Source organism: Hippopotamus amphibius, chromosome 14 (assembly GCF_030028045.1).
Source record: "Hippopotamus amphibius kiboko isolate mHipAmp2 chromosome 14, mHipAmp2.hap2, whole genome shotgun sequence".
Classification (NCBI taxonomy): Eukaryota; Metazoa; Chordata; class Mammalia; order Artiodactyla; family Hippopotamidae; genus Hippopotamus; species Hippopotamus amphibius.
In genome coordinates, this window is record NC_080199.1 from 73,007,827 (window position 1) to 73,024,796 (window position 16,970).

Consider the following 16,970-nt stretch of genomic DNA (forward strand, 5'->3'; position numbering starts at 1 on the left):
AAAAAGATTTTGTTAATCCTCTAATTATTGAAAAATTAAGAAACCTCTTCCACATAATTCCTGGTTCAAGGAGGAAATCAGAATTGAAGACACAAATTAAGTATCCAAAAGAGAGTAGGAAAAAAACCATTATATCAAAACCTATTGGATAGAGTTAAAACTAGGTGGGGGTGGGGTGCAGAGGGAAGGGATGATTTGCAGCCTTGAATGATTTTATTGTTTAAAAATAAAACAAAATTATGCAGTCATGATGAAATTATATTTAGAAAAATTTTGATCTTGCTTTTCCTTGATTATTGAGGAAATAACCCAGTTACGTTCAGATTTTCTTCATTTGAGCTATTTTCCTTTTTTATCCGTTCCTTTGTCAACGTCACAGTAAGAGCAAATAAAGCGATCAAGAATCTGTCTGTCTGAAAATTATGAAGAAAATAGGATGAAAATGTTCATTTAACTATTTAAGTGCTAAACAGAGAAATTCTAGGAAGGAGGCAAATATCTCATAATAATACTTTAAATATAAATTCAATGAAACTCAAATCATCAAAGGATAGTATGTCTTATAGCTAAAAAGACAAAATTGTGTAATTATTGATTAAAAAGAGCAAACAGTATTCAAGAGTTCAGCAAGCCTTCCTGGAAAGAGCATGGATTTTGGAATGAAAATAGACTTAGGTTTCAGTTCTGTGTTGGCAAGTACATCTGTCGTCTCCATTTATTCATTTCCTCATCTTTGAATCCCGGTAATGATACTTACCTTGCGTGGCTGCTGGAAAAGGTGAGGAATGCTATGTGTGAAGCACCTAGACGGTACTTGGTCTGCATGATGTGGTGATAAACAAAACAATAGAGACTATTGTTCCAAAAGTTTCACCCAAGCCAGGGCTGACTTTCTGCCCACCAATGTTGGTAGGCATTGGAATCTTTGAGTGATGACTGATCATGGGAGGCCCTTCAATTCCCTGGCCTCCTTTTCCTCATCTGGAAATTGAAGGAGTCTTGTCTGGCTCTGAACATCTATGATCCCCTAATCCCAATTACATAGTTTTTAATTGTACATTGTGGAGCTGTAAAGCTTTGTCACTCCTAGCAGCTGCCATCTGTGCAGCCAGAACTAAGAAAGGAAGAATGTGGGTGATAACATGTTCTCCTCTTCAATGTCCATGTTATCATGCTCAGTGTTACAAATGCCAGCTGAGGGCTAGAGATCGGGGCAGGGGGGTGGTGTGTGTGTGTGTGTGTGTCCCTGGTTTACTCTCCAGTTATGTTTGCATATATTTGTTTTTGTGATCTTACATTTAATTTTCAACCCCGCACCCATCCTTCTCCTTGTCTTTCCTGACCTCAGCATTTTTCAGTTGAGGTGAACTTGCATAAAGTGAAAGGCACTGATCGTGCATGTACAGGTCGATGGGTTGACATTTGCATACATGCAGCTCACACGCATATAACAATAAAGATCATCTCCACCATCCTGGAAAGACCTGTCTTGCTCCTTCCCAGTCAATCCCTGCTACCCCAAGACTGCCTCTGTTGCAACTTCCTTTGTCTTAGATAAGTTTTGCCAGTTGCAGACTGTCAAATAAATGAAATCATACAAAATACATTATTTTGTGTCTGGCTTCTTTCACTTAGCGTAATGTCTTTGAGGTTTATACACTTTGTTGAATACATCAATAATTCATCCTTTTTTATTGTCTAGTAGTATTTCATTTTGTAAATATACCACAGTTTATTTATCCATTTTCCTGTTGATGGTGATTTGAGTTGTATCCAGTTTGCAATTAATAAGAATACAGTGGTTATAAACATTCTTTTACAAGTCCTTCTGTGCACGTATGTCTTCTTTTCTCTTGGGTAACTATCCAGAAAAGGAATTTTGAGGTCATGGAGTAGGAATATGTTTAACTTTGTTAGAAACTGCCTGATCTATTTCCAAAGTGACTGTACTACTTGATACTCCCACCAGCAATGTATTGCTTCATGTTGTCAAATTTGCTATTTTCAATCCTTTTCATTTTAAGCCTAAAAGGTCTCTATTTTAAATCTTATACCAGGGGCTTCCTAGGTGGCACAGTGGTTGAGAAACTGCCTGCCAATGCAGGGGACACGGGTTCAATCCCTGCTCCAGTAAGATCCCACGTGCCATGGAGCAACTAAGCCTGTGAGCCACAACTACTGAGCCCATGTGCTGCAACTACTGAAGTCCACTTGCCTAGAGCCCATGCTTCACAACAAAGAGTAGCCCCTGCTCACCGCAACTAAAAAGAAAGCCCGTGCACAGCAAAAAAGACCCAACACAGCCAATGAAGTAAATAAATAAATAAATTTTAAAAATAATCTTATACCAAAGAGTGAATTTTATTTAAGCAAAAAAAAAATTCTTATACCGAAGATAAGCGTATAAGATGAATCATGTTTGGCATGAATTTAAAAAGATGAGAATAGTCAAATTAATGTCACATTAAATAACTGTTCAAAAAGGCTACCAGTTGTAGTGCAAATGCCACTCATGTTAATTGCGTATAGAGGCAGATTCATGTCCCCATGATTTGTTGATGCTCTTCTCTCTGCCTAGGAAGAGCCCTGCTTCTCCTTGTCATGCCGATTCATCCTTGGCACTTAAAGGAGCCACCTCTGAGCAGCCTTCCCTCATCCCTGGTCGACTCACAGGGTAGGGAGTACCCTTAACAGGGGTACTCCCTTAATCTCTGTGAGACTACTTAGATCACAGAGCTTATGGCAGTTTAACTGCGTCTGTCTCCCACACCTGACAATGAGTTCCCTCGCAAGAAGGATGTTTTATTTATCTTGGTGTCAAGTGAGCATTACAGGTGTTCAATCAATGAAGTTTGTTGAATCACTGAATAAATGTCTTCTCAACAATACTGAATCACACCTGAAGAAGGAATACCCTTTGGATAGCCGTATCCGTGGGTGTTTTAGTTGGAGGAAGAGATGGCGAGGGAGTAATAGTTGACAGTTGCCGAAAACCAGATTTCAGAAAATTTTGCCTTTCCAGGGGGGATAGATGGGGGACCGTCGCCAACCCTAACCCAAAGCATAACAGAGCCCTGAGGGTTCGCTACTGGGTGGTGTGAATCGCTCAGAGAAGGAAACCATTTTGAAAACAGAGCAGCCCCCGAAGGCACCAAGTTCAATTTCTCCACGTCATATATATGGACACTCAATACCAAACAGCCACACACAGAGTCAATGACAACAAAATGTTCACCCTCTGAGGCCCCTCCTTCCTTCTTCCCTGGCTTTATTTATGTCTCCCTGGAGCTTCCTCTACCCCCACTCACCTCATCCCCTCCCAGCCCCAGACTCAGGCCGTTATACTGGCCCTTCCCCTCTCTCTTTCCAAATGCACCTGCTCTGGGCTCCTATACTGTCTGAGACACATAACACAGTAAAAGAATGTAAGCTGAGAGGAGGATGATTCATCCCATTATATCTGTGCGGTTTTTCATTCTCTTGCATCCTCGCTCGGCCCTCTCCCCAATGAGCTCAGCTGAGATATTCACCCTCTGAAAAGCACTCGCGTCAGTCCTGGACGATGGAAAGTGGCAAGGGGGTCCGGGCATAAGAATTCAAGGGGAACCTCCTATTTGCTTGTCAGCCTCCAGCGTTGCTGGCATCGATGAGCAGATGATTCCAAAGCAAAGCTGGGAAAGAGAAGCTAAACCCCACAGCAAGCAGATCCTGCCTACGCCCAAGTGGGCATAAAACGGTGAGGCTCTGGGGCGTGAGCAGTCGGCTTCCTGCCACCAGGGCTGTCGTGAGGGAACCAAGGAAGCAAAGAAGAAACCAAAGCGCAGACTGGACCTAAAGCTCCCTCGTAGGTAAGAGATGATGGCGCACCTGTCAGGGAGAAAAGCCCCACTGGATGGAGAGTGATTATGTGCGGAGCGGCTTGCCCTAGGAATCCTGGAAAGAGCCGATCCCAGGTGAGGAGAGGCTGCCAGAGCACCTGGGGGGGAGGGGGGGAGCACCGCTGAGGCTCGGGTTACTGATGACACACAGACAAGAGACACAGGAGCCCAGTGGCCACCATGGTGTCCATGCGCGCAGAGCATAGGTAGCTCCACCCGCGTTGCGGGAGCCTGGGCAGATGGGAGCATCTGCTTCAGGAAAACAAATACTCATCTGTAGGGCCAGACAGATGTGGCTCCTAAAGGTGGAAAGAGCACCTTACTAAATGCAGGTGACGGCTGAGTCCACGTGAATCAAAGCTGGGCGAAGGGACAAGCAGGCTGGCGCATGCGCACAGCGACCGCCCTGCCTCCCGGAAGGTGCGATTCGCACACCTTGGGGAGCCTCTCGGTTCCCCTCTCAAGTGTCAGACCCGCCCAGAGGCATCTGCTGAGAAGAGCGAGGCTCCCAATGGAAACTACAGAGTTCTGTTTCTGCCTCAGAGTGAGGTAGAACATCTGCTGCTTGAACTTCCCTGAAATCCCACATTCAAGCTCTTTTAAGGGCTTTTGGGCCCTCAGCCCTCAGTCTGTGAGCTGGGAAAATACCCCCTTTCTTTTCTGCAGTGCGCGCGCGCACACACACACACACACCCTTTTCAGTCTTGCCTACAGTAGGGTTTCAGTCTTGTGTGGACCCGAGGATCCCAGTATAAAAGGGTTTCAGTGAGGCTTCCAGAGGAGCAAGCTCTTCAGATTGCATCTGGGGACACCAAGGGACAGAGATTGGAGACGTGAGAGAGGTAGGAGACAGGGGGCAGTTGTGGGGCCGGGGGTGGGGGGTTGTCACTGAGTCTCTGGTGGACGTCCTGAGCTTAGGCCTGACCATGGGGCATAAAACAAGGCAGTGACCCCCCCCCCCAAAGCGCAGAGCACAGAGTGGGGTGTAGGAGATGGTCCACTGGGTGTGGGAAGGAATATTAGGATCTCTATTTATGCTTGCTTTTCGCTTCTTTAACATTCTGAATGTTTTATAATGTACATAACATGTTAGTTTAGGGGTATATGAATATACTTTATAGAAATATATACATCTGCATTAGGGCATGCACTAAAAAACGAGGAGTGATAGGTTGTGTGACCATGAGCATTGGGGGCTGAGAGGCAGCTGTTGGAAGAGTTTAGTTTCCTCTCCTCCGAGTCTTATTCTCTGAGTGGACATCTTACACACGCTCAGACTGACCACTTGCCCCTGAGATGCTCCCAAGCAGACTCCAGTCACTAGGCCCCAAATTGGGGTAAATCTCTGTTTTGTGGAGTGACCCAGCCTGTCCTGAATGGCATTTATCTCTTTGAGGATGAGATACATGAAGATTCTAAAAAACCTGTCACAAAAAGTTACCACCAAACTGGAAATAATGATTACACAAACTAAAACAAAGCTGTAAGATAGTAGAGAAACCCACTGGGGAAATCAATTAACCATAATAAAAAGAGAAGTCACCCTGGAGCAATCCAACCACAGCAAAGTGAGATCAGAAATGAGTGAAAAACTAGATGTTTCCTTTTTAATAAGTGAGGATATAGTCACTGGGGCCTCTTTTAAGAAAAAATTATTTTCAATGGGTTGAGGTTTGCACAAAGCTATGGGATTTTATTTTTGGAGGCTATATATATATTTTGTGAACATGTAACTCCAGTGGCTAGAAGTTGGAACAATTGCTATTTGGTGTAAAGCAGTGTATCTGGTTGGCCAGAAAGTTCATTCAGATTTTTCAATAAAATGTTCCAGAAAAACCCAAACAAACTTTTTGGTCAACCAAGTATTATTTTGATCTGTAATTTCTTAAACAGTAACTCAAGACCTCATCTTACCTTTGTAGGAAACACTCTGAATGTACTCTGTGACTTGAGAGGGAGTGAATGAGTTCAGAATTGTTAAGAAATCCAGGTAGGCTTTCCCGTAATCACTTTGGTAGGTGCTCTGCTTCTTCGTGCGCTCTTGATTCCTCATGTGGCTGTACAGCACGGAAGGAACTGGGGGACACAGGGGAGGGGAAAAAAAGGAGCTGTCACTGAGCAAAGAATTCCTGCCTTTATTTGTGGGACATGCCCCTGACAGCCCTGAGCCCAACTTGGAACTTAATTGGCGTCCTTAATGGTATTGGGAAGTGAGGAGGTATACAAGTGTCTCCTCCCGTGACTGGGGCCGTGCAGAGCTGCTGGGACTCAGCGCTGTTGCTGTTGGGAGTGGGAGTGACTGGAGGTGATGGCCCGAAGGTTGAGTTTGACCACCCTTCTGCCTGAAATCGACTCTTCTGCAGGTCAACATGTTGGGATGACAGCAGTCACCACCTGCTGAATAAACAAGCACCTTCCTAGAAACTTCTTTCCCGTTCAGTTCATCTCCTGAGCAGATGTGGACGGATACACTGATGGGCCTTCCTCAGGGACCCAGGAGTCTCAGGAGGAGCAGTTTGGAAGAACAATGACATCAACAGTTAGCACTCACTGCACATCCAGATGGACAGAGGTACGCAGTGCAAGCGAACCCAGAATCACTTATATTTGGTTCTGAATGTTGTTCATTTAAGGTGAGTTCTGCTAGTCATGGAATTCTCATGAAAAAGAAACAATGAAGAGGGCAGACTTGTGGTTGCCAAGGGGGAGGGGAGGTGAGGAGGGAAGGATTGGGAGTTTGGGATTAGCAGATGCAAACTCGTATATATATGATGGATAAACAACAAGGTCCTACTGTAGAGCACAGGGAGCTATAGTTAGTATCCTGTGATAAACCGTGGAAAAGAATATGTATATATATATATGTATAACTGAGTCACTTTGCTGTACCGCAGAAATGAATGCAACATTGTAAATCAATAAAATTTTTAAAAAACACAATGAGGACATGATGTGAGAACCTAATTTCTACCACTTGCCCACTCTGCATACCTTAAGGCCATCTTAAATACTGCTTTAGAGGGACCGTTAACCAGGTGGAGGGACAAGGCTAGTGAGGGGACTTGATGCTATATCCTGAGAATAGTGTTCGCAGGGTCTGGAAATACTTTAAGTGGAGGATATAGAGCACATATAATGAGGTTTTCACAGAATAATGGATTTATAGTAGTTAGCTTCTGTGGGAAAAAATAGAACCAATGGCCAGAAGTTTAGCAAGAAGATTCCAGCTGTTGAGAACTTTCAAACAGAGTATCCAAGAATGAAGGAGCTACACTGGGGCATGGGGTACCCTCCCCACCCCCCAGAAGAGTTTTAACAGGTAAACTGTCTCCTCTTGGCAAGGATGGGAGGATCTAGACTAGGTAACTTCTAGGCTACCTTCTAACCCCAAGGTGCTCAGCTTCTGCTCTGTGATTTTTGTCTAAAGCTCTACTTGATCCCAACTCCATGCCAGGAATAAATCATTTTCTCAGATTAATACAAAATTATCCTCTCAACCAGGAATTTAGGGGTGACTTGGTCATGGAACTTTTAAAAACTTTTCTGCTGAAAACAATAGCAGCTGGGATCATAAAACAACACTCAAGTAGAATGGTTGCTAAATCTGAAGATGCTTGAAGGAGGTGCTGTGTGGATAAACTTCTAGGGGAAAACCGACGAGTCTAATTTGATTCCCACAGAAATTTTTTTTTTTGGTTGTTTAATAGCAACTAAATCCTTCCTTTCATTTTATAAGGGGGAGTGTGTCCCCCAATCCCAACAACTGTCCCTTCCAGGCAGAGGATGTACTCATTTCACAGTATAAGCCATCAGTTCTCTTCTGAGACCTCTCATTCCCTGGGTTTGCAGCTAGGTGCCCCAGGGTCCCCGTTTTGATTTGCAGAGGTTTTGCTGACTTTCCCCATGACTGTTACCAAGGTCGCCCACCAGGGCCCTATGTGTTGCGGAATCTTGGAGCAAGAACAGTCTATGCAGTTGTTTTAAAAGCTACAGGTGCACTTACCTGCACCCTGAGAAGCAATGGGTAGGCTTGAGTAGCATCCATATTTGAAACTAAAATCTTGAAGCTCAGGAATTTTAGCTGGAATTTGGTAATTCCATCGAAATTCAGTGTCTGCAGGTCGGGGAAGTAACTTTTTCCAATCCAGAAACATCTGAGAACATTGCTTAATCTTCTGAGCTGGGGTTGGGGGTACAAATGGAAGGCAGTAATTACTCCTTGTAAGCTGCTGCTAAATAGCATCATATTTTCATTCCATTTTGCTTCTGGCAGTAGCTTCCAATTTATCACATGGAAACCCACTCTTCTTGCATTTAGAGGTACGGTCAATGTATTTTTTATGGATACTGCAACCAAGAAATAATTTTCTGCTTTATCAGGCACAGGAAGTACAGGCTCAAATGATTAGAAGTAGTTGCTAATAAACATATAGTACATCGGTTAGGCGTGCTCTTTTGTCTCTGCTCCGTGGACTCGGAAAGCATGTCTCACTCCAGTAGTCCTGCCTAGTCCCTCGGGCAGGGGTTAGGGAGCAGAGTGAGAGACTTTAGTTAGGGTTACAGTTGCCATATAAACATAGGATGCCCGTTAAATTTGTTTTGGCTTGTTTATTTGTTTCAGTTGTGCCTCGCAAGTTGCCGGATCTTGGTTCCCCAAACAGGGATCGAACCCGTGCCCCCTGCAATGGAAGCACAGAGTCCTAACCACTGGACCACCAGGGAATTTCTGGATGCCAGTTAAATTTGAATTTCAGATAAACAATGAATAATTTTTTAGTGTAAGTATGTATAAGTACTCACTTTTTACCTGTTGTACACCCTGTATTTTTAATTTCCTGAATCTGGCAACCTCAGATGCGGCAGCGCACGTCATCCCCCTTACCTGGAAAAGAGCCACTCAAAAGAAGAGAAGCTCACCCACGGAGGATTAGGTGAGATCACTGTCATCAGTGGACCGTGGCACTATTATTTTTGGAAATAACTGCTAACAAATATTCATTAAATATATGATCATTAAATACCTCTGAAGTATTGACTAAGACCAGGTTCCTCCAGCACTACCAGATTAACCAAGGAGAAGATCACAAGTCAATTTACTTAGAGTTAGTTCATCCCTAATTCTTGCTACACAATGTTGGTTCAGAGGCACACCCTGCCACACCAAATTTAATCGGGACAAAGATGTTAAACACACGAATATCACCTAATAAGGACCGACTGTACAGCCCAGGGAACTCTACTCAATACTTTGTAATGGCCTATGTTGGAAAAGAATCTAAAAAAGAGTGGATATATGTATATGCATAACTGATTCAGGCTGCTGTACACCTGAAATGAACACAACATTGTAAATCAACTATACTCCAATAAGAATTTTTTAAAAAACAAAATGAAGAGAAAAAAATTAATATTGTGGAAATATGGACAAAATCAGCTACTTGTGATAGGAGATGAAAAATAGATTAGGCATAAAAGTCAAAGTTTTCTTTGAAAAAATAAAAGAAAATACTGTGGTACTGGAAAACATAAAGTATTTATAACCCTAAAAACAAAACAACCCTCAAATATCACGAGCAACGTCACAACAGTGCTAATTACTATTAACGCTGACCTCTATTCTTTTTCCAAAATAGTTTTTCAATAGGTCTTTTCAAAATAAATTCAAATGTACATTGTATTTCAAACAATCTTTGAGGGCATCTACTGGCACCCAAGAGCGTTTTAGTATTGATTTTCAAAAAATGATCCGCCCAGACCAGCACAGTGGGAAAGGGTTTCACTACACGCTGCCTCTTAATTTAGATGACTCAGGGAGAGAGGACATGGGTACTCAATGGCCCTCATAATGACCTCATAAACCGCCCGAGGAGAAGGAAAGGTTACAGAGAGGAGAAACTCTAGGGCTCAAACATCAGCACATTCCTCAACTATTTTGGAAAATCATCTGGCATTGTTCCCAGTAAGCACCACCTATAACTTGGTTTTTGTAAATTACTACTAGGTTTATTGAAGAGCAAATTCCTCTTGAAATACCTGATGCAGATACCTACTCTTCTCGTCTAGCTAAAACTCAAAAGTAAATGTTTTCAGCTCCTATATGGGTTCTGTGCCAAGTCATTGTCCTACCTTAAGACAATCTCAAACTAGTGTGATTAGAGAGAGAGTACAGGACACACAGACATGGAAGTAGTATCTTGCAACCATAAACTTGGAACTGTGGTTCTCACATGGAGCTATTACATCTGAATTACCTAGGAAGGTTACTCCAAAATATATCTGCTGAACCTCATCCCAGACATTGAGAATTTCTAGACGTGGGACCCAGGCACTTACATTGTGAGCAAGCTTCCCATATGCATAAGAATCACTGACTCAGAGCTGTGGATGAGGTGCTGCAGAAGCCCAGAGGGAGTGTGATAGGATCTGTTAGCGGGAAGGAAGACAGTTATCAAAAAGGCAGACACGGCAAAAGGTGTGTTTTGATGACGGGTCAACACTGAAGCAAAGATGCACAGAATGTTCATGAAATGTAGTCTATTTGGTGTAAGTGTGAGGGATGCGGGGCAGGGGGGGAAGACTAGCTGGGGGGAAGCAGGAGAGGAAAGTTAGGAACCCCCTTGTGAAGGGTCTTGAGGGGCTGGTTCGTGTGGACCAGGATGGACTAGCATAGGAGTGGAGCAAGTGGAGATGAAGACCCAGAAAAGACAAAAGTCAGGCTCTGGATTTGCTCTGAGTTCCTTTGAAGATAAAGATTAAGTCTTCTTTTTTTAAATTAATTTTTATTGGAGTGTAGTTGCTTTACAATGTCGTGCTAGTTTATACTGCACAGCAAAATGAATCAGCCACGCATATACATACATCCCCTCCCTTCTGGATTTCCTTCCCATTTAGGTCACCACAGAGCATTGAGTAGAGTTCCTTGTGCTCTACAGTAGGTTCTCTTGAGTAATCTATTTTATACATAATATCAATAGTGTATATGTGTCAATCCTAATCTCCCAATTCATCCCGCCCACCCTCCTTTCCCCATTGGTATCCATACATTCTCTACATATGTGTCTCTTTGTACTAAGGATCAATGAAGAGTAAGATTAAGTCTTATTTTTCATTGATCCTTAGTACATAACACCGTAATAGACCTCATTAAATATTTACTAAATTAATGAGTGAACAAAAGAAAAAGAAAACCAGAAACATAATTGCTATGTATTAACAATTGATCTGAACCACACTCTAGTGACTGCCTATGTGATATATATTTAAAGTACCTCTTAGTTCTTAGTCCTTCTTAAATAATACTTTTATTGTCTTTATACACTTTCATGTTAATGAGTTCCCTCAGCGCTATTAAGAGAAATTCCTGATACAAAAGGACCTGACCAACACCTGAAGTCCCCATAGTGTTATCAAAGTCTGAACAGAGAAGACAGCCTGACCCAATGCTAACCCCGCCTCCAAGGCCTGGACTCCTCCTAGGGACCATCCCTGCCCCTCAGGAGATCAGCTCCCACTGGTTTCTTTTCTACTTGATAAAGGTGGTACCAGGGTAGTTATAGCCCAAAGGGAGAAGCTGACCCTTTAAAATTAGGTGTGGCGTCTGCAGGAAGGCCCCAGTAAATCTACAGCAAGGACTGTTCAAAACCACTAGGACCATGGGCACAGAGTCTACAGCCAGGTGAGAACTAGTTCTGCTGTCTTTATCTGCTGTTCTAATTCATCAAAACCAAGTTCACCGAGCATGAATGTGAAAACAAGCATTGTTTTTGGCTGCGCGGTGCAGCATGTGTGGTCTTAGTTCTCTGACCAGAGATCGAACCTGTGCCCCCTACATTGGTAGAGTGGAGTCCTAACCACTGGACCGTCAGGGAATTCCTGAAAATGAGCACCTTTTAGTGCTTCTCACTCACTCTCCTTAATTCAGTAACGAGGATTCAAAGATAAGACATAGTCCTTATGCTTCAGAAGCCTAAGGTATTAGAGAAACAGATACATAAAAAGTAATCATAGTATTATTTGATAAATGTTGAGCAAGATGGATAAACAGGTGCTATAAAAACACGGAAAGGTTACTGATCCAAACCTGGGGATCCAAGAGAGAAGACTCCTGGGAAAGAAATGAAGCTGACATTTAGACTTCAATTATGGACAGACACGCTAAAAAAAGGAGGGAGAGGTCTTCCTCAGGAGGAGACAGTATGTGAAGGGAACGAATTTGCAGGAGGCATCATAAGCCTGGAGGATGGAAGGCAGTTGGTCTCATAAAGAGCATGGGGGCTGGCGCGCGAAAAGGCTGGAGCGGTGGGCAAGGACCAGATTCTACAAGACTCACCTTAAGGCATTTTGCTTTTACCTGAGGACAGTGGGGAGTGGGTGTCACTGAAGGGTTTTAAGCTAGAAGGTGGTGTCAGTTTGCACATCTGGAAACTCACAGTGGCTCTAGTATGGATGGTGGACTGGAGGAGACAAAACTGGAGAAGGGCATAGATTAGAGGTCATCCAAGGGAGAGACAATGGTAGCTTGAACTAAGGCCATGGCCGTGGGGAGGGAGAGAAGCAGATGGAGGTGAAAGATTTAGGAGGGAGTCTTGACAGGTCTTGGGTATTTATCCACACATGGGGAAATGGTAATTTGTGCCTGCTGAAAGATCAACTCTGATTGGAAGCTCAGAGACATCTTTTAAGAATGCTGACATTTCAGATATTTTCCCATGACCCCGAGTGTTTAGCTGCAAATATGGAGGTCTTTTGATTCTGTACCCATCCAGTTTCAGAAAGTGTACTTCCCGTACATCCTCTCCATCATTCAGCAAATATTTACAGAGCACCTCCTCCACACCAGGACCAGACTCTACACTGCACTAGGTCCTGAGTGAATAAGGACTTCGGGGCACTTACTGAATTGTGAGGAAAGAGTAAAACACAAACAACAGAAAACAAGAATCAGTAAACAAATGACTGCAACATGCAGAGTGCCAGACAAACAAGGTGGCAGCAAGCCTCTTCAGATAAAATTGTAGGAAAGGTCTCACAGGCAAGGTGACATTTAAGCTAGAGTCGAGAGTGACAAAGTGAAACAGCGGAAAGAGCCTTTCAGGCTGAGGGGACGGGCTGTGCACTGACCCAAGGTGGGAAAGAGGTTGGCATCTTAAAGGACTTGGAAAAAGGCTCAGGTAGTTGGAGCCTAGTGAATGAGAGGGATGGCATGAGGAGGAAAGGTGGGGAGGTGTGCAAGGGCCAGCCCTGCAGGGCTTTGTGAACCAAGAGAGGGAACTGGAACGTGGATTTTATTCAAAGTGCAAGGGAAGCCAGTGAAAGGAAGCAGTAGAAGTATATGATCCAAGTAGACTGTGAAAGACCCTCTGGCTGCCATATAGCAATGGAACTGCAGGCACCTGTAGATAGTGCAGGAAGGTCAGTGCCGGGGGAAGGAAAAGGTGATGACTTGGGACCCTCATGAGACTCCTACTCGGTCCCCAAATACACAAAACCAGGGGCCTCAGGAAGGGCTTGGGGAAGAGATACAAATGCAGAAGTCCTCAGGATGATGGATGGTTGCTCTTGAAAGGAATCAGGAACTCTAAGGAACTCTGTTAGAAGTCAAATGGAAAAAAGACCAGAAAGAAGGAGACAAAGAAGTTCAAAGGAAGAGTCTTTCGAGTAAGTGGCCACCAACAATGAATGCTGCCAGCAAAACAGTCCACTGCTGGCTACTGGGCACCCGGACAAGAGCAGCTTCAATGACATGATGGGGACAGAGACCAGACTGGAAGGGATTGAAAGGGAAAGGGTTAGCAGTGCTTCCCATGAAACCCAGTGGATGGTATCCATGCATATGTGACTCCTCCCTCCCCACACTTGACCAGAATGATAGCAGATTAGAGAGGTTAACATATTTTTAGAAGATGAAAACCAAATGGAGATGCGGCAACTGAATTAGCAAAGTAGAGGAAGCTGAAACTAAAAGACTGCAGAAGGGGATAACAGAAAAGTGAGCTAATCCACACTACGGAACTCCAGCAGGCTTACTCTCGGAGGTAATTGGTACAGTGGAAGGCTGGTAGGGAGGCTCAGGGCTGAAAACAAGAGGCCTGGGTGAAAGCTTGGATACAGAGTGGTTAGAGATCCCTGCATCACCTTCTTAACCTCGTGGTAGTCATATGACTACCCTTCCCTAGCCAGAAGATTAGTTGGTGCAAAATTGAACCAAAGAAGCTCTGGTTTCAGGGACACCAGGCACAGTAGAAGGTGATGTACTGAGATGCTGGACCAGGAAAAAGCAGATTCAGCGAGTGTGACAGACACATAGAAAACTAAGCATATGAAAAGAGTCAATCATTAACTCTGGTAAAAAACAAAAGAAAACTAAAAGGAAACATAACCATAAAACAGCATCTGGCTCAGCAGTAAATGTTTACGTAATCATAATATACCATATCATCATAATCATAATACAAACACTAGCAATTGAATTCACCTCAAATCTGTAGTATGATTGTATTGAGAAAATGGATGGAGGGGGCGTGAGAAAGAATTATAGGAGGACCAAGTCCTCAGTTACCATAACAAGAAGTCAATCATAATGTCTAAAATTAATGAATAAAAAATAGCAGTATCAGCATATGTTTTTTTTTTTTTCATATGGTTTTAAAACATGGAGGCCCCCATAAGAACAAATAGTTGAAAGGATAGAAGTTGACAGCCAACAGCAGTAGGACCGAGAGTGGAGAGGAGCGGGTCAAGGAACTGCTCTTCCATTGTGAGCCTTTAGGTAACTATTAGATTTCACTCTGTGCACATACTCGTTTAATAAAGGGAATTTTAATTTAAGTAATTGAAAAATGGTAAACCAGCAGTTAAGAATTGAAAATAGCACGTTTAACTCGACCCCGTCATCGTCTCCTGGCTCATCCGTCCTTGTCCTTTGGACCCAAGAAGCCTTTCCTGACCTCCCCCACCCCCACATTAGGCTGGCTGTCCTACTGTGCGCCCCCAGCACCCTGCATTTCCCACATCTTTTTATAGGTGCTAACTAGGTCAACTATTGTTTGCTAAATCGCCTTTCTCCACATCTACACTGTGAGTTCCTTGAGGGAAAAGTCTGCATCTGTGTTGCTCACCACTGTGACCTAACTTTCTACCAGCGAAAGAAGAAAGATGAATGTTTACCTTTTGCTCTGTCCACAAAGTCTCTCCTCGTGTGGGAAATAAACTGATTTGCTAATGCCTTCTGAACCTCTTCCATTGAAGCAGCGATTTTCCAAGGGAAGTAGGTCTTTACTGAGGCTGTCGATTGACCTTGAGGCAGTGTCCAGAGAAAGAAATCCTATCAATACAAACACAATTTTCAAAAAAATCCACGTGGGTTCACCTCATGGAATGAAGAACGTGTGTGTTTATGTGTATGTATTCTTTACAAGCAGCTACCACACTGAAGTTGCAATGCATGCTGGGAGCCATCAGCTGACCCAGCTGTAACATGGTAGCCTGTCATTTCTTTGGCTTTTCGTGTTGAAGACAAGAAAATGTGATTGGGAGAAGTGATCATATTCTAAATATATTTGTAGGTAAGTAAGTTTTCCTGATGCATATTAATGTGGGATGTGAAGCAAAGAGATGGGCCAAGGATGACTCTGGGGACTGAAGTCTGAACCGTTGGAAGGGTGGAGTGGCCATGAACTGAAATGTGGAATGGCCTAGATTTAGAGGAACACTCAGGTGTTTTGTTGTGGGAATGTGACATTCAAAGTACCTTAAGCAAACTTCCAACAGGAGAACTTAAGAAGGTGGTTGGATATATGAATCTGAGTTGAGGCAAATAGATTCAGCTGAAGGTAATTTTGGAAGTCGTCTCATAGAGTTGAAATAAACTAAGACTGGATGAGATCACCAAGCTAGAAATTAGAAGAGATTTGAGGGTCAAACCTTGGGGCACTTCATCATTAAGAGGTTAAGGGTAAGTGGAAGAAGCAGCAAAAGAAACTAAGGGGCAGGCAGTTATCAAGGAGAAAACCCAAGAGAATGTGTTGTACTAGAAGTCAAGTGAGAAAGTGAAGGAAAAAGGACTTGATCATTGTGTGAAATGCTGCTGGCAGGTCAAGTGAGATGAGGATAGAGACTTGACCATTGGGTTTCGCAGAATGGAGTTCTTTGGTGACCTTGAAAAGAGCAGTTTTGGTAGAGTTGTATGGAGGAATGCCTGATTAGTGTGAGATGGAGGGCTTCTTGGAGAAATGGCAGGAAATGTATAAGAAGAGTGCCTAGCACATGCTAGGCATTCAATAAATATGCGTTGCTTGAATGACTGAGTAAAAGGTAGTACACATAACCATCCACTGCTTGAAGGCTTTGCCCTCCAGTCACTGTTAAGCCCAGGTAAACTGGTTTTCTCCAAGACCCTGAGTGGGAGTTGACCTCATCAGTGACGTCCGATGGGGTACCAAATAGGTCGCAGAGGTACCTGACATGGCGATGATCTCTTTCTTGTATCTCTTTCCCAAACATCTAAGAGACCACATCTTTCAGGCTTTGCTCTGTGGCTCCTCTATGGTCTCCATTTAAGGCTTCTTTCCTCACCCTGCACCTCAAACCCGGGGATTCCCCAGGGCTTCATCAGAGACACGTATCTTTACCCTCTACATGTTCTTCCTGGTAGTGGTGGTCACTCTGAGATGTCATTGCACCCATATACACACAAACCTTACCAGCAAAAGGGACCATCCAATAGGATCAACTGCAGAGTCTCCAGATCATTGGTCAAGTCCCAAGCTGCCTCCAGCCCATTTCCCCCAACAGCCCACACCTCAAGGCATCGTAATTGCTGCAGATACGGGCCCTCCTTTTCTACCTCCCTTTCCTTGAAGGAGCCCAAAATCACCAGTCTGCATTTTAACTCTTAGGGTGATGCTCTTCCTTTGTTCCTGAGCAGCAGACTCTGTTAGCAGAGGAGCCCCTTGCTAGTCTCATCCTAGTCCAGGCCCTGAGCCACAGCCAAATTTTTTAACAGAAAACAAAAATAAATGGCAAAGAGGCCTCAGAAGAGTAAATAATGCGATATACCCTCAACTCAGGTTGATGGGGAAGGGCATTCACGTG

At 43.6% G+C, this 16,970-nt stretch overlaps 1 protein-coding gene across 1 annotated transcript in view; it reads right to left on the bottom strand.

The window, feature by feature from the left end:
- Positions 1 to 200: 200 nt before the first annotated feature.
- The window catches only part of TEX26 (testis expressed 26), a 28,122-nt gene continuing 11,352 nt past the window's right edge, over positions 201 to 16,970 (bottom strand). The window contains exons 4-7 of the mRNA XM_057707934.1: positions 15,045 to 15,201; positions 7,882 to 8,058; positions 5,793 to 5,954; positions 201 to 413 (exon numbers count right to left, since the gene is read on the bottom strand). Of these exons, the coding sequence (XP_057563917.1) occupies positions 340 to 413; positions 5,793 to 5,954; positions 7,882 to 8,058; positions 15,045 to 15,201 (570 nt within the window). The 3' untranslated portion in view covers positions 201 to 339. The remainder of the gene's footprint in view (positions 414 to 5,792; positions 5,955 to 7,881; positions 8,059 to 15,044; positions 15,202 to 16,970) is intronic.